Source organism: Dendrobates tinctorius, unplaced genomic scaffold (assembly GCF_039654945.1).
Source record: "Dendrobates tinctorius isolate UK_male_01 unplaced genomic scaffold, ASM3965494v1 ptg000029l, whole genome shotgun sequence".
Taxonomy (NCBI): Eukaryota; Metazoa; Chordata; class Amphibia; order Anura; family Dendrobatidae; genus Dendrobates; species Dendrobates tinctorius.
Genome location: NW_027361697.1, coordinates 51,596,142 through 51,613,445, shown reverse-complemented (window position 1 = coordinate 51,613,445; position 17,304 = coordinate 51,596,142). Strand labels below are relative to the sequence as shown.

The 17,304-nt window shown below is 44.8% G+C and overlaps 1 protein-coding gene across 1 annotated transcript in view; it reads right to left on the bottom strand.

Annotated features, from left to right (window-relative positions):
* The window catches only part of COL11A1 (collagen type XI alpha 1 chain), a 248,884-nt gene extending 232,594 nt beyond the window's left edge, over nucleotides 1-16,290 (bottom strand). The window contains exon 1 of the mRNA XM_073571713.1: nucleotides 15,805-16,290. Coding sequence (XP_073427814.1) covers nucleotides 15,805-15,919 — 115 coding nt within the window. The 5' untranslated portion in view covers nucleotides 15,920-16,290. The remainder of the gene's footprint in view (nucleotides 1-15,804) is intronic.
* Between the last annotated feature and the right edge of the window lie 1,014 nt (nucleotides 16,291-17,304).

Here is a 17,304-nt window from a genome sequence, read left to right as displayed (position 1 = left end):
CCACTTACCCACTCTCCCTTCATAGAGTGTCACCCTTTTGTACACTATTTTCCCCACTTATAGGTTTCTTCAGCTCAGTAATCTTAAAATAGTTAATTTGTGTATTCTAGAACTCTGTAAAGGTTGTCTCATCCAGGCGATTAATACCCTACTTTACATTGATGAGGGTCTTTTCCTTGGGCTGTGTGTGTGTGTTGGGCTGGGCGGGGACTGTGCCGGGCTGTGCGGAACTGTGCTGGCCTGTGCGGGACTGTGCCGGGCTGTGCGGGACTGTGCTGGCCTGTGCGAAGACTGTGCCAGGTTGTGCGGGACTGTGCTTGCCTGTGCGAACTGTGCCAGGCTGTGCGGGACTGTGCTGGCCTATGCGAAGACTGTGCCAGGCTGTGCGGGACTGTGCTGGTCTGTGCAAAAACTGTACTGGGCTGTGCGGACTGTGCTGGCCTGTGTGAAGACTGTACCGGGCTGTGCGGGACTGTGCTGGCCTGTGCAAAGACTGAGCCGGGCTGAGCAGGACTGTGCTGGCCTGTGTGAAGACTGTGCCGGGCTGTATGGGACTGTGCTGGGCTTTGCACTTTTGGGTACCGGAATTACATCTTTCCGCAAACCCAGCCGATCCATAGCCTCCCTTGCTAACTCTAGGCGTCGAGCAGCTTTCATATTACTCCGCCTAACCAACTGTTTGACGTGGAGACATTGCAAATGTATCTCTTTCAGGACAGCTACCTGGTTTGCTGTATCTTCTCTGGCTGATATCATCACCAAATGCCGAGTCTCAGGTGCCCAGTGCACCTTTCACGCCTTGACCGCCTCTTTGAAAGCCTCATGCACACCTTCCTCAGCACAGGCTTCTTGCATATCTTCTGGTACCTCGATCACAGATTTGAAGGTCGTGGTCTTGTTCTCTTCCTGGACATAAGGCTCTGGCTTTACCACGGACACTTCTCTCACTACAGTTGACCCGACCGGGTGACTTTCTTCTTCAGTTCTTAGCTCACAAACTTCATGAGTTTTTTTCTCTTCATGACCCTTTGCCAAGATGGGTACTGGCAGTTCTGTCTTGTTATCACTCGTGTTCGACGACAGTAAGTCTTCGTCCAAGCTCTTCTCCCGCAGAAGACCTTTTACTACTCCTCTGAGTTCATCCATCTCTTCCCTAAGGGTCTTGTTCACACTTTGCCAGGTGGACAGGTGACCTCTGAGCTCCAAGACTTCTTTCTCGAGCCCCTCCACCCTGTGCTCAGCCATTTGTTTCAGGACTCTTTCTCGTTTGAGATGTTCTTCCACTGTTTCTTTTATTAACTGTATCTCATGATCTTGTTCTCTTTTGGTCAGCACGTGTCGCACCACTACCTCTTTAATTATATTGTCAAAGGGTACCACTGGGTCAGTCTCGTCAGCCGAGTGAACCGTCTCATTACCGTCTAACCGTGTTTTTACCCCAGTTGTCTCGTCAGTCAGGTCACCATCTGTCATGTCACGAGACGTTAGGTCCGTAAGTTGGGCAGATGTACCTATTCTTCCAGTCAGTTCTACCTCTGACCTGTCCACTTTAGGAGGCGTCACCGTCTCAGTGTCTGCTGGCCCCACAGTCGAAATGTCTTCATCGTCCGACCATACGTCATCAAACAAAACAAAGTCCCGGCCCCTCTCCAAGGCATACACTAAGTCACGTGGTATCCCGGCCCCTTGGCACTCACAACCTTTCGTCCCCTCAAACATTACTCTGTCTACTGCATAGTCCACCGTGACCCCGTGTTTACAGCGTATCCTGACCTTTCTCTCGGTCAGAGAGAAAACGAGAGGAGTTCCTGTCAGAGTCACCTGACTCGTTGAGTCCAACCATCCAGAGACTTCTTCTCAGTGCAACATCACGGTACACACCTGCGGCCCGTAATTATCCAGAAAGACTTCCCCGATTCTTCAAAAGTCATACACACACACACACTGAGGTTCCCCAGACATACCCACTGAGGCAACCAGTGCTGCCATTTCCTGTGAACCACCCCGATTTGGGTCACCGCCCCCCTCTGGGACTCCACCCCCTTTTGGGCTACCACCCCGGTTTGGGTCACCGCCCCCCACTGGGACTCCACCCCTTTTGAGCTACCATCCCAATTTGGATCACCGCCCTCCTCTGGGACTCCACCCCCTTTTGGGCTACCACCCCGATTTGGGCCACCGCCCCCTTTCGGGATTTTTCCATGTCCGTTCTACAGGTCTCCTTAGACCACAGTTCATACAACACAGTTTATGTCTCTTTTACGATACCACACAAGTCCTTGCTGGCACCACCACAGCTCCTGCTGTCACCGATTTCCGACACCTCCAGCTGCCGTTCACACACAGCTGCTGATGTCACCTTCGCAACCCCGCTGAGTTACAGGAAGCCACTTGTCACCTTTGTAACCCCACCGAGTTACAGCAAGCTGCTTGTCACTTTTGTAACCCCGCCGAGTTACAGCAAGCTGCTTGTCACCTTCTTGACCCCCCACTGAGCCACCGCAGGCTGACTTGAAAGGGAAAAGAAAAAAAACACACATGCAACACAAAACTCACGTGTCCTGTCTGTGTGCTATTCAGGACGTCTGTCTCCTCCTGAGACCATCCAACACACAGGGCGCACCGGGTGTTATTCTGGGAGCCGACCCTCCTCCCAGGGTTTCCCAACACACCGACCTCACCAGGTCCAGGGGCTCAGCGGGTGTTCTTCAGGACATCCGTCTCCGCCTGAGACTGTCCAACACTTACGCCTCACCAGGTCCAAGGTCATACCACGTGCTCCAGGGATCCGATTCTTCTCCTAGTATCTCCCAACACTGACCCTCCAGGACCTTGCTCACTGAAGTCTCCAGGTACACAGTCTTTCTCACTGACCCCAGTCAGTACAACACGAACACCTGTCCGTTACCTGTGTCGGCCACACAGGTCCCCGGGTACCTCATATCCACAGAGGCACCCTATCACAACCCACAGTCTCTTTCTCTGACCTCAGTCAGCACATCACACGGTTTTCACAACCGTCACCTGTCGGCCGCGCAGGTTCTCGGACCCCTCTACCGCAGAGGTGTCCTATAAGTCTTTTCCACTGACCCCGGTCAGTATATCACACGGCTTTCAAGACCGTCAGCCCTCCTGGCTCAGCGTTGCCAGCACTGCACCATGTACTTTTGGAAACCCCTGCACTTAGCAACTAAATTTTGCAGTCCTCTTCCAATGCTCCTAGCAACAAGGCTACAACACTGCCCATAGCATTCTCCACCAATTGTAAGGTAGCGCTGTCATTCAAGGTTGGGGACACTCGCTTGGCAGCCAAATAATCACATCCAGCACCAGTTTTCCATAAAACAATAACAATCCGTGCGGTTTATTCAGGCATCATAAACCCACTGCAGCAAAATAAAGTTCATATAATCAGCATAGCGTTCATGACAGAGCTTCCCTCTGTTAAGCCTGTGGTCACACAGGTTACGCAACGTCCAGTACTCAGGCTCTTCAGCCTCACAGATATCTCACCTCATCAGGGTTACCTCACGGCTGCTTCAGCTCACAGCAGATGTTCATTCCCTCTCCCTGGGAACTGTCAGACGCTGGCAGCCATTACTCACAGCATTCACGTGCTGTCAGGCAGGAAGCCCCATCTTCCACAATGGACCAACCAGGTCCAAGCATTCATTCCATGTGACCTACCCTGGCCACCTTATATGGTCCGTAGCCACGCCAACCGGGTCGCATAGCTATGACCTCATTACAGGTCCTTCACACTCATATAGTCTTTTACGACCAGCATTTTCAGACACACCCCTGGGTGGATTAGTAGGTAGCTGGTCACACCCGTCTCTCCAGCTACCTGAAGATTTCCCTAAGACATTGACACGGAACCTCAGCAGTATCACTGCTGATCAACACATACACAAGTCTTCATCTCAAGGCCACCCACCTTGAGATACATTACGATCATTCAGCATCCTACTCCTATCAGGACACTGAAAATGCTTATACGCCTGTCCTGGGACACCCACATAGCGCCCCCTAGTGGACACAGTGATCACTACACCACAATCCATAAAAATGGATTTTCATGGAGGTGGACCATATTGCACAGAGGCACATCTGGTCAATGTTTCTTTTCACAACATAAGCATGCCATACACACATATCACAAGTTAATGCCTGTCTGGCTGCATATGTAATTTACCTATCATGAGAAAAACCTGGTCATTTTCAGAACTCATGAGTGCACCGCCATCCCCTAGATCACACTAATGGATACACAATGCCGCAACCGTAAGGCCACATCTACAGTATCTGATGAAACAAACTGTGACAACATACTGTATATAAGCTCGATAACAATAACAAGTATCCCAATTGTCCTGAAAAGACGTGTAAACACTCTGAAGTTTCCTAGGACAGTATCTAACCTCTATCATGCTCTTTAATGCAAATACAGCCTCAGTAAAGTCCAAGTGGCCTGAACACATCTGGTCATGGGTAAACGGATCATAACTGTTCTTCACTTGTGCTCTAGGTTAACTTTTCTTAACTCCTTTGTCACACTATCTGTAGAATTTATTCAGTGCTTTATGCTTAGTATTGTGTTCTCTTCTTATCTTTATGGCTACGTTCTGAGCTGTGACGTCCGTTCACTATCCAGATTCACTCTAAAATGGATTTTGCTGTGATTGGCTGTGTTATACCATGTGATCTGATAGCTGCAAGGCATTAAGAGGAAACCTGCCTTGCCACGCCTAAGGCCGTGTGAGCCTGCTCTGACTGATGAGCCACGTACATCAAATTTCAAATTGTTAGAACTTTCCCGGTTTTGTGAATTCTTACAAATTTGACTCACATCTAATCAACTTGCTCATTTGGATAGGGCTTCCCATTCATGCAATAAATAGAAATATGGAAGCCTACCAGTACAAGGGTGACCGCTTCTCTACTGAAAGGAGAGAGGTTTTCTATAACGTGACTAATCAACTCATAAAAGTCACTTCTCAGAAAACTCCTTTCAAGAAGTGTTACACCAACACTGACTTAGCAAAACTATATTTCCCAATGAGACCTTCTAGGAAAAAAAGAAACACTTAACGGTTTTTACTGCCTAGTCTGAGATCAGCATAATCTAGAGACAGAGACACTGATTCCAGGAATGTTTCCCTTACTGGTCTGTTTACTTTAGTTTTGATAAAAATCACTGTTTTATCAGTAGGATACTAGAGGACTAGTAAACCTGCTGTCATTTTGTCCTCTACAATCATGAGCTCTGATTGGCTGCCTTTTGCATGGTGTGCACAGAAAGCTGCCAATCAGTGAGGTGGGCGCGGTTATACAGAGCTCAGCATTCAGAGAACTGGAAGATCAGAGGCTGAGAAAATAGTGATGTTATCAAAACAGCAGCAAGCAGCCCAGCAAGTGACACATCACTGGAATCAGGGTCTCTGCCTTTACATCCTGATCTCAGCAAAAACATGGTGACATATTTCCTCTGTCTTTGTGTTTTTGGATCCATTCACTTTATATATTGTTATAATTAAGAAATATAGAGTATATTTCCCTAACCAGGTTCCCATTCCCTATATTTAAATACATTTACCTAATGCTAATTATCTGCATGATAGGAGAGAAAATTCATTAAAAAAAGGACCAAACTAGAAATGTTGGTCCTCTGGATTGTGAGCGTCAAGGCAGCAGACACGGCAAGTTTGATATTGTGGTGTAGTGACCACTATGTCAGCTAGGGGGCGCTGTGTGGGTGTCCCAGGACGGGTGTACAGGCACATTCAGTGTGGTAACAGGAGCAGGGTCCTGAATGACCATTATGGGTCTCAAGGTGGGTGGCCTTGGGATGCAGGCTCCAGGGTGTATTGATCAGCAGAGGTACTGCTGATATTTCTGTTACAGTGCGTCAGGGAAGCCTGTATGTGTCTGTGTGCAATAGAACCTTTAGTGAGGTCATAGCCAGGTGGCCACCTGGCTATGACCTCACTAAAGGTTCTATTGCACACAGACACATACAGGCTTCCCTGACGCACTGTAACAGAAATATCAGCAGTACCGCTGCTGATCAATACACCCTGGAGCCTGCATCCCAAGGCCACCCACCTTGAGACCCATAATGGTCATTCAGGACCCTGCTCCTGTTACCACACTGAATGTGCCTGTACACCCGTCCTGGGACACCCACACAGCGCCCCCTAGCTGACATAGTGGTCACTACACCACAATATATAAACTCATTCATAGTCATGGAGTCATCAAAGTCAAGACATGTGATCCTACAAGAAACATTAGAATTATTGTCTTATAGGAACCTCAGCTGTCATAACTCTGAGAATCTCATGAATCCCATGCCAATGCCAATGAATGAAAAAACTAAATATCAAGAAGGAGAAATAAGCTACGAGTGCCTATTATAAAAAATGTATCAAGGTTTTATTCAATATCAAAAACGTTAAAAGGACAAGACAATCACAAACAAATATATTAAAGGTACAAGATGGTAACACAATGGGTGAGGGTCACCCTTCCATTATAAAAGCATTATAATGATGGCATAATGCAATAAACAATCTGCAGGGAATCCTAATCACAAAGTATTAGTACTTACAAAAGTCACATCAGTAAAGTAATGACATTTTTAGGCTTACCAATTAAGTAACGGAAGGAGTGACCCCCGTTGAAATATGGAGCCCCGACGCGCGTTTCGCTGTCTGGGGTACAGTTTTCTCAAGGGGAAGAATGAACCAAGGAAGAAGTAAGACTGAAAAGGTCTCCGTGATACATGAAAGTCCCATTTGACATTTACTATGGTTAATAATTGTCTCCATCAGATTCACATTTTCTGCAATTCAAAGCAGATTAAGAATTTACCGATGTATCGTAATAAATCAACAACCTGTGGATAATGGGAATTGTCTTTGATGGTTTGTTTAACCCCTAATTGATACAAACTTCTCATATTACAAAGTACAGGGCGGAAACCAGATCCAACAATCTCCAATCCAGATGTTATTGTTATAACCTCACCACCCAGAATAGGCAGCATGCTATCATCAACGGTGCAAACCAAAGTAAGGCCATGTTCCCACGTAGCATTAAGGCTGCTTTTTTTCTGGTATTTTTTATGATTTCATAAAAACTTATGTGCCAAAAAAAACAATGTTTCTGCATATGACAACCTGGCCTGATTACAAGGCTGGGGTCACATTGCCATATCTTCCTCATCTGACAGAATCAGAGAGGTTATGCTACTCATCCTCTGATCAGACGATCTCAGAGTCTGATCAGAGTTTGATCACAGCACAGCGTGATCCAATTTTCTCAGATGAGGAGATGGAGAAAAAAAACATCTCCATCTTCTCAGTTCTGTCAGTTGGTGAAAATCGGACTGCACTCAGATGACATCCAAGTGCTTCAGGTCCAAGTGCTGCCTGTTAAAAAATGAACAGCAATCAGACCAATGTTATTCAATGGGGCACTGCGGATGAACTATTTTGTCCACTGACTGAATCTACGTGTGACAAAATTGCGGCATGCACAGTATTTCTCCGAAAATCGGATGAGACTCGCTCATTGAAGTCTATGGGTGAAAAAAAATGATCGGATGCCGTATGGAGCGACAGTACTGCATCTGATTTTTATGGGTACATTGCAATTCTGTAGAATAGGGAGCTGTAAGTGGTCTTGGAAATGATTAATAGCTGCTGATGTAAAAAACATAGAAGGCGAGAAAAAAATGATCCTAATTTTCTGGATGAAAATCTGACCAATATTTTATACTGTCGCGCCCAAGTCGGCACACTCCGGTTTCATGCGCTTGTTTGCATGAGCCCTAAGACACACTCAGGAGCTATGGTTTGACCTAAGGCATCATTTTGGGTCTTTCCCTGCACAATCAATTAAAGGGGTGATAACTTCTGAATCACTGGGGGTCCAACTGCTGGGAAACCCAAAGATTTCAAGAAGCAGGGCTTTGAAGGGCCTTGTGTGAATGGAACAGTAGTACGGTAGTAAATCATGCGCACATCTGCTCCATTCATTTCTAATGGGACGGACGGAGGTAGCCAAGCGCTGCACTTCGCTGGTCTTTGGCTACTCCCAGAAGAATGAATGGAGTGACCCTGTGCATGACTGACCAACGCTCCATTTACATGGGACTGTTTAGAGCTCTGGTTCTCGAGATTGGTGGGGGTTCCATCAGTCACCTCCCCAGCGATCGAGAAGTTATCCCATATCCATGGAGAGGAAATAACTCCCAATTTTTAGAATACTGTACCTCTTTATTTTTTCAGCTGTTTTACCTTGTGAGACTGCACGGCTGACCATAAAGGCTACATTGTTTGGCTGGAGAGACAGCTCTCACTGAAAGATTAATGGGGACCTGTCAGTAAATAACCTCATTAACCGGCCGATATGGCGTTAATCTGCAGGTTAATAGCGTTGTGACACCGAGCGGCCCCCCATACTGAGAGCCCCGCTGCCAGGAGGAAAATAACTTTATTCCACCAGGCAGGTTCACTCTTTGGCCAGGTTCACACTTGCGAGCGTGATGTGAGAAACTCAGGTCAGTCTCTTGCATCAATACCCGGCACTGCCGCCGGCACTCAAGACCGGAGTGTGCGGCTGCATGTATTTCTATGCAGCCGCACACTCCGGTCCAAACCACCGGGTATTGATGCGAGAGACTCGCCCGGGGCGAATGTAACGGCGCCCCAGGCACTGACTGACAGCCAGAACTAATGCTGAGCTCCTGTCAGTCATTGCCAGGAGCGCTGTTACAATCACCTCTCACTATACACTGAACAATGACTGAAATCATGTCGGCACCATCCCTACTACTGAAAGAATCAGCCTGTCTGGAGGAATAACGTTCATTTACTCCTGGCAGTGGGGCTCTCAGTGCATTCGCAGGATGGCATTAACCTGCAGATTAACCCTATATATGCAGGTAAATACCATTATTTAAGTCTCCTTTAAGTGATTGTGCAAGAAAACAGTGGAAAAACTGAAGAGACACTAGCTAGGTACGGTTAACAGCCACAGCATGACTGCACTGTGTGAATACAGCCTACAGATATAGTAGTTTCAAGAAAAATATAGATAGCACTTTCAGTTTGAATCAGTTATTAGCCCTTTACATTCTCAAATCAATATGTGCATTAATTGAATTTCCAAAGTAATGATTACAATGTTGGTGCTGTTAGATAGCAATTGCAATTTTGCTGGATTTCCAGTCATTCTGGTGGGCATTATCGATGAATGTCCTGCGCTTACGCTCCACGCAGCCTGTGGGAAAACAATGGCTACAAATCTCCCGCATAGATCAAAGGAAATAAATAAGATATACTTATTTTTTAGAGAAAATATTGGATAATTTTCAGCATAGGTGAAGGTCTCATTTGATAATGGTGAATCTAGAACAATCCAACATTCTCGCTCCGTGTGTTTCCTGAATTGGATAACTAAAGTGTTGTCCTAAATTTCCTATAAAAAAATGAGACTTTTCTACCTCCCTTGTGTTAGCAGTCGTGAGTTTCCTTCTTCACTCAGGACAGACTTAAGCCCCCTTCACACAGAGCGAGATCGCTAGCGATATCGCTAAAGCATCACCGATTTTGTGACACAACAGCGACATCGCTAGTGATCTCGCTACATGTGACACTTACCTGTGACCCGGCCCCCCCCGCTGGAGATCGCTGATCGTGCAAGATCGTGCTGGTCCATTTCTCATCGCCGGCTTCCAGCTGGCGCCGACGAGCGACGCATGGACGTCATCAGAGCTGCTTGTGACAGGTAAGTAACGACTGCCGACCGCTGCTGCATCGCTGGTGAGATCTGCCTGTTCGGCAGCTCATTAGCGACCATTTAGCGATGCACCAGCGATCCTGACCTGGTCGTATCGTTGTCGGGAACGCTGGTGCATCGCTAAATGTAACGGGACCTTTAGACCTCACATGTTTGCTTTATCTCTCTTCCACAGCTCACAGTTTTAGATTGTAGGCAGCAACGCGTCGACATTGACCTTTAGGATAGATACCGCCAATAGGTGGCGATAGAGATCTAGTCCTCTTGCTCTCTGAAGAGGCAATTTGCATATTTAATTTCCCAGAGGAGCATGCCTGGCGGGGTAGAAGTCTCCTCACTCTGATATGCCAGGCATGACTTGTCAGTCTCCACAAGGAGAAACGTTACCCCTTAGATCCCAGAATGTAGGTAAAAAATAACTGCATGGGAACATGCGTGAACAGGCGTACATACAACTGGTCATAAAGGGCTGCTGATATACAATTATTTCATAGCTCCTATAATGTTAATTTCCAACTAAAAAATATTACAAAAGTCTATATATGAAATGGTGTTATGATAAATGCCAAATTTCTACCATCTCTGCCGTTTTTTGTTCTGCTTGTCCTACAAATTATCTTTAAAGAGGCTCGTTATATAGTAAGTAGAGTTCAAGTACAACATCTCAAGTACTACATCGTTAAGAGGCCACTGGCATCGAATCAAAGTCATCACATCAAACATATTGAGTCTGTCGTTAAAACAGGTATTTCTCTACATTATAAAATCAGTGTCCGCTCATCTAATACTCTACTGTGTTGAGGAGAGGAGAGTCGTAGCTTTTACCCCAGGGGTCCGATCTGGCTCTTCCGGCTGCTTTATTGAGGCTGCCAAAGCCTCTCGGACTCCTTTACGTGACATCACTGAGATAGGGTTTGGCGTGCTACGGTGTTTCCCATGATATACTTTCTCGTGTAACTCTACAAGAGTATTAGGATGATGGACACCATTCTCCCCATCGTAACGGGTCGAGCCAAAAGAGAAGAACCAATTACTACTAGCTGGAAGAAAAGTCCCAGGATGAATGAGCGTTTCTTGACTCACACCCGACATGTGCTCCATCTGAAGGCTCTATCTTTGGCAATGGCCCATTTGTAGTGTGAAATCAGTCAGGACGAAAGGGAGCAAACGTCGTCAATGGGGGTCTCAGTCTGTGGGCCAGCTGGCCGCATGTTAAACACACTGCAAAGTAATCATCTACAACTGGGGAGAAATGTCTGGCGAGGGCTACAAGGCAGTCAAATATTTCTCATCATGGTGTAAGGACCCTAAATCACACATGCTACTTAAAAAGAGTCTTATTTTTTGGGCCAACAGCGTAGAAGTAAGGACCTTGTAGGACAAGTGAGGAATGCTTTATCTCTAGCAGTGAATCAATGGATCTCACAGAGAATTCAGCTCAAAGGGACATTCTAAAAATCCACATAGCACTCATATTTCAGTGTCAGCTACAAGTCAGAGGTGCAAAAAGCCTTAAACACCGCCCCTCGGCCATGAAAGGGGAGACAAGCTGAGGAGAAAGCCAGGCCCTGTTCCTGCTGTTTTTTTAAGCAAACCCTGAGTGTCTGCTCCTCCAACCATTTCACCTGCTGATCCCTGGGACTCGACTCAATCCCTGCTCTGCTTCGACCAACCTTTCCCCATCCCACTCAAGTTTATTGAATCATTTCTGCTTCTGCCTTTCTTGATTCATACCTCCAAACAAAGTGTCATTTGTGCTCTCTTTTTTTTTTCCTTACATGGATACATTTTTAACATTTCTCTGCTATTTTATTTTATTTATTTTATCTTTTTTTTTCCCGCTGCTACTGAGAATAAATCACTGGCAAAAGTACAAAAGTAGCTTTAAGCCCCTCATTGTTAATTACTCAACAACTAGACGCATACTTTTAAATCATAGTTTCAATAAACTTTGATTTCAGATCTGGAAGGCATAGAGCGATTCAGAAACAATGGCTGCAGAATGTGGAACCTTTTTAGATGTATAAACAACCAGATTCCTGTGTAACAAGTCTACTCGTTGTAAATACTTATCCAATAGAGCGAAAGCACCTCGTCACACTTCATCTATGGAAAAATCGACTTTTTGTACAAGGGCCGCCGTCAAGGTATAGCTCCACAGAATATGGTGGCACGATACATATCGTTAAAAGGATGAATCAGTTCTCATTTGTCCTTCGTACGTCAGAAGAATATAACACATAAAAATACCAAAAGAATTTGTGCTTTATACATAGCAGCAGACTGAAAGAGTGAACTGGGAAATCAAGCTCTGCTACATCTGTATTATACTAATCAAAACAGCATTTTTTACTTTCTTCTTTCTAGCTATGTCTCATTTTTAGTGTTATTAACTTCTTGTCTCCACATGTCTGGGCTCCTAAGGGGCCTTACTATAAGTAACCCTTTATAACATACACAGGATAGTGTTACACACAGCCAGCAGTATGGGAAGCTGTGGCTATAAGGTGTTACAATGTTACAATTTACTTTTAATTGCTTTTTGTATGTGTTTTAAGAGAAAAGAAAAGATAAGTTCTAGTAACATTGTTTCCAAACAGGCGAGGTCTACATCTGACATACATTTAGGGCCTGTATCCTATGGGTTTAGGCCTGTTTGGGATTAGAGAGTTAACCCACTTATTAACCAGACTCCAGATCTGACTTCAAGAGCAAATTTTTACTATAGAATGGCGGATAGAAGTATTGATCCTGACTTACAGAACAAATGCAATTTGATGTCTTCAGACTCCTTTTTTGTTGCTGAAATCTATGGGCAAGTGGTAGTTTTCTGTAGGAAACGGTTTTAATGACAGGGAACACAAGTCTATATTCCGGGCTCTTTACAATCTTCTCTGTCTTACTAATTGGTAACATACAATTATCTGCTCTGCAAACCACTGAACTAAAAGCAACAAAGGAAATCATGCATTACACTGTCTGTGTCTAGGAAAACCTGATCGTTAGCGATATCTATGACTTCTTAAAGTCCTGATCGTAAGAGACACCTACGACTTCTTAAAGTCCTGATCGTAAGAGATACCTACGACTTCTTAAAGTCCTGATCGTAAGAGACACCTACGACTTCTTAAAGTCCTGATCGTAAGAGACACCTACGACTTCTTAAAGTCCTGATTGTAAGAGATACCTACGACTTCTAAAAGTCCTAATCGTAAAAGACACCTACGACTTCTAAAAGTCCTAATCGTAAAAGACACCTACCACTTCTAAAAGTCCTGATCGTAAGAGACACCTACCACTTCTAAAAGTCCTGATCGTAGGAGATACCTACGACTTCTTAAAGTCCTGATTGTAAGAGATACCTACGACTTCTAAAAGTCCTAATCGTAAAAGACACCTACGACTTCTTAAAGTCCTGATCGTAAGGGTGTGTGCACACGCTGCGGAATCTGCTGCGGATTGATCCACGCGGATTTTCAAAATCCGCAGATAAATCCACAGGTCAAAAGACCTGCGGTTTATCTGCGGATTATCCTGCAGTTTTTCCCTGCGGTTTATCATCTCCACAATGGAGGAGATGGTAGACCGCTGCGGAATCCGCAGAAAGAATTGACATGTCAATTCTTTCTGCGGTTTAGAAACCGCAGAAAATCTGCGTGGAAAATTCCGCAGCATCTGCACTGCGGTTTCCATTTCCCATAGCGAATAATGGTACTGTACACCGCAGCAGAATCCGCAGCGTGTGCACACACCCTTAGAGATACCTACAACTTCTTAAAGGATGTGTGGGAGTCTCATCTGTGTATAAATCTAACTGTAAATATTGAAAGAACTCTTGCAAGATAAGAGTTTGTTTTCAAACATTTATTTCTCCGGCAATTTACACTTGGTTTGATATGAATCCATAATGCCCATACTTTATATGTATAGCAAGCTGTGAATAAATACCACTACAGATGTAGCAGTGTTGAATGTGTTAGATCCAACGCCACTCTTGATAACCACCTCCGGCTATCAGATCGTGATATCATGAGTTCTCTCAAATGACAAACTCAAGTTACTGCTCAATGGATGAAAACTTATTCTCAAATGACCCAAAGAAGAAACTGATTCATTTAGAATAGCGAAAGTATGAGCAAAATCCCCGCCTAGTTAATATAGGCAATGGATGGGGATATTCATACTGTGAGGAAACAGGGCAGGGACCTTGTCACACTGCTAATCTATCCTGCTCAGAATCATATGAGAGGATTTTATTTCCTTTCTTCAGAATAAAGAATCCTCAGTTCACCTTTGCTGGAGCTTGATGAATGTGAGAGCCCAGAAGAGGGCAGAATACACAGACAGCCTGCACACTACAGCCTGCACACTACAGCACTGTTTCCACCAGCTTTCATACAAGACAAACATTGCCACAGCTACCATACAGGAACACAGTGCACCCATTATATCATCTACTGTGGGTCTCTTGTCGCACATACCATTACTTCTAAAGAATCTCAGCACTTAATGCAACAAGTCCTCCTGCCTATAAGTTGCATTACACCTTTACATTTAATAAGTGATAACTTTGGTCAAGGTAAATAGCTCACTATAGAAGAAGCATTACCTGATCTACAGATTGACTTTCACCCCTATCGGACCAGGAAAGTTTTATTCAGGATTCCTTTGCATTTTGCAAAATATTTAACAGCAAGAGGTACCTAAAAATTCCACTCCTACAATAGGGTTGTACATGTCACCATACAAGTAAAGATTTCTCTGCAAACGATAGCAGTGGTTTTAAGACAAGCCACATCTACCTACATATTATATATATTATATATAATATATAATGTCCAAAAATATGAAAGCAGCACACCATGTTGGAATTAATTCAAGTGCAATTTAATTGCCCATCCGGCGACATTTCGGTCCCAAGGGAATGTGGACCTTTTTCAAGCCACATCTACAATAATGCTTGCGTGTAATATCACAGCAGCAGCATTTGTGTATTTGTCCCTATTTTAATTCCCTGCCCTATTGATTGGATTGTGCAAAACTTTTATTCACAGCTGTTGTGACTATCATATGCATTGTATGTTATACTAGAACTACATGAGTTCAACCCCTTTACTAGCAATTCTACAGCAGATCCAATACAGCCAAGAGGGCACCATGGCATTTGTAGTTCCACAACACCTGGAGACTCACAGATTACATGTGACTTTCAGACTCCTGCTCAAATACTATTAAACTTAAGGAGAATGATTTCATTAAACTTAAAAAAGGTACTGAGATAAATGCATTCACTAAAGTTGTAGCACAATGAGTAAGAGCCTAGAGGATATCCAGGTGCCCAGGGGTTCTATGGGGAAGATCCCCTCTGGAGGAGTGACTGATTCTATAGAAGGATTCTTTCCATCCAGGAGTAATCTCCCAGCCTGGGTCTGCAATGTGAAGGTGGTTGGGGTCTTTGACTCTGGTCCCACCCCTCTCATAGACGTGTCTAAATGTGACATCCCCTGGGGGGGAGGAATTCCTAGCACAGAGGGATCGTTGCAGAGAGGAACAAAAAATCCACCCTTCTATCCCTGTCCATAGACACCTAACGGACCACCATCACCTTTATCTCCCACCTCCCAGAACAGGATAAGCTATAGAAGGACCATCCAGCATCCTCAGAGACAACCATTGCTACACAGTGCACAATGATGAAAAGTTCATGGCTTCTCCGACCTGTCACCTGTGTCCCTGAATTACAACCCCCATCCTGCTCTCTGTGCAGAAATGGTGGAGGTGCCCGCACCTTCCTATCAAATGAATGAAGAGTACACTACAAGGAGCCCTCAGCACAGCATCAATGAGAAAGCCCTCAGGCATGGTGCCATGGACTCCTGTAGTAGACGATTGTCCTCATAAGGCTTAGACCTTTCTGTCCAGGTCTGTTATAGTTCCTGGCTTCTGATGGGGATAAGAAGAAGGGCCCATCTGTCCCCTTATTTTTTTTTCTCTTACCTCCTCTGACCTCTGCAGCTTGGAAAAGGAAAGTCAAAGTGATGAGTATTAGAGAGCTAAGGGATGAATCCCACAACCTCCTTTTCGTTTTCCACCTTGTGTTCCACCTCTCCATCTCCAACTCCAAATACTGGGAGCCCCCCAGATGATAAAGAATCTCAGGATTCAATCTACAGCACCAACTCCTTCCAAAAGTCCAGGAGGTGATCACTACACAGCCATAAGGAGAAGGAAGCCCAAAAGTCTGACAGGGGGAGGGGGGCTTGGGGTGGCTTTTCTTCTCCTTTGCCCAGCTGAGATGTGTTCCTCCCCAGTCCCCTGCCTGCAGACTGAAGAAGGTATGAGGGCTTTAATCAAAATGCAAACCTCTCTCTCTCCTCCTAAAGTCCCACCGTCAGAGGGCTGGACTAAGACCCCTCTGCTGGGTCCCCAGGCATTCTCCAGCCTTCCTCTGCTAGCAAATAGTGTTCAGTTTCCAAAAATCAAAGACCCTCCCCAACGACAGGACTCTCCAGGTTGGTCCAACCCCATCTCCCACCCCTCCCAAAATAGAGGGCTCCAGCTATATCTGTCCAGAGGGCTGAGGATAGCAGGCAGTGTAGAAGAGGGGGACAGCTCCTTCCAGGCTCCTGGTCTTCCTGTGCTCAGTCCTGCTTCCAACCTGTGTCTGCACTTGAGAATCTAAAAGTTTAACCCCCAGGATGACTAGTTCTGCAGAGGATACAACTTTCTACAGTCCTGGATGATACATGTGCAGCATATGGAGAGAATCAGTGTTTTATAATATCTGCATCGCACATTTCTTCTATTTATCAGACAAGTGTTTTATGTCTTGCACTGTAAGTCATCAGCAGCTGTGCAGATCTGTCAAAGATCAGATGAAAGCTTCCCAAAAGAAAAGAACTAATTTACAGTATTTCTAAATATGAATTCTTTAAATAGAATAAGGTTGGATGCACACATGCAGTACTGAGCTAAGCAAGGTGATGGGAGCAAATATTCTTCAGAGGAACATTTTTCTGGTCTTTATGTTGTCCATATGTCAAAGAGATACTGCACAGGTCAAAGAAGTGAATTAAAAAAAGAAATCAGTTTCTCCAAGTAAACTCAATAGGTGTGAAAAAAACAGACCCAGTAAGGCTCCTGCTTTTATCAGCTCTATTGCAATTATTACCTTAATACTAAACTGTAATTGTTGATATGTAAAAATTAGAGATGAGCTAATAAATTTACAAGCCCCTAGTCCAATTTCCACATTAGTAGTCAGTGGCAGCTGGATGGGAGCACTGGTGGTAACCGTCTCCCACATGCCCAGTGTATCTTCTGATTTCTATGGTCATAGACTACTGATGTGGCCGCTGAATCAGGGTCTTGCAATTTGATATGAACATCCCTAATAAAAATAGCTGTCATACTGATGCAATAAACAGAATTACGTATAGCATGCGGATGGAATAGCGTCAGTTTTTTACAATGAAGAGCAAATAAATTTACCTACAT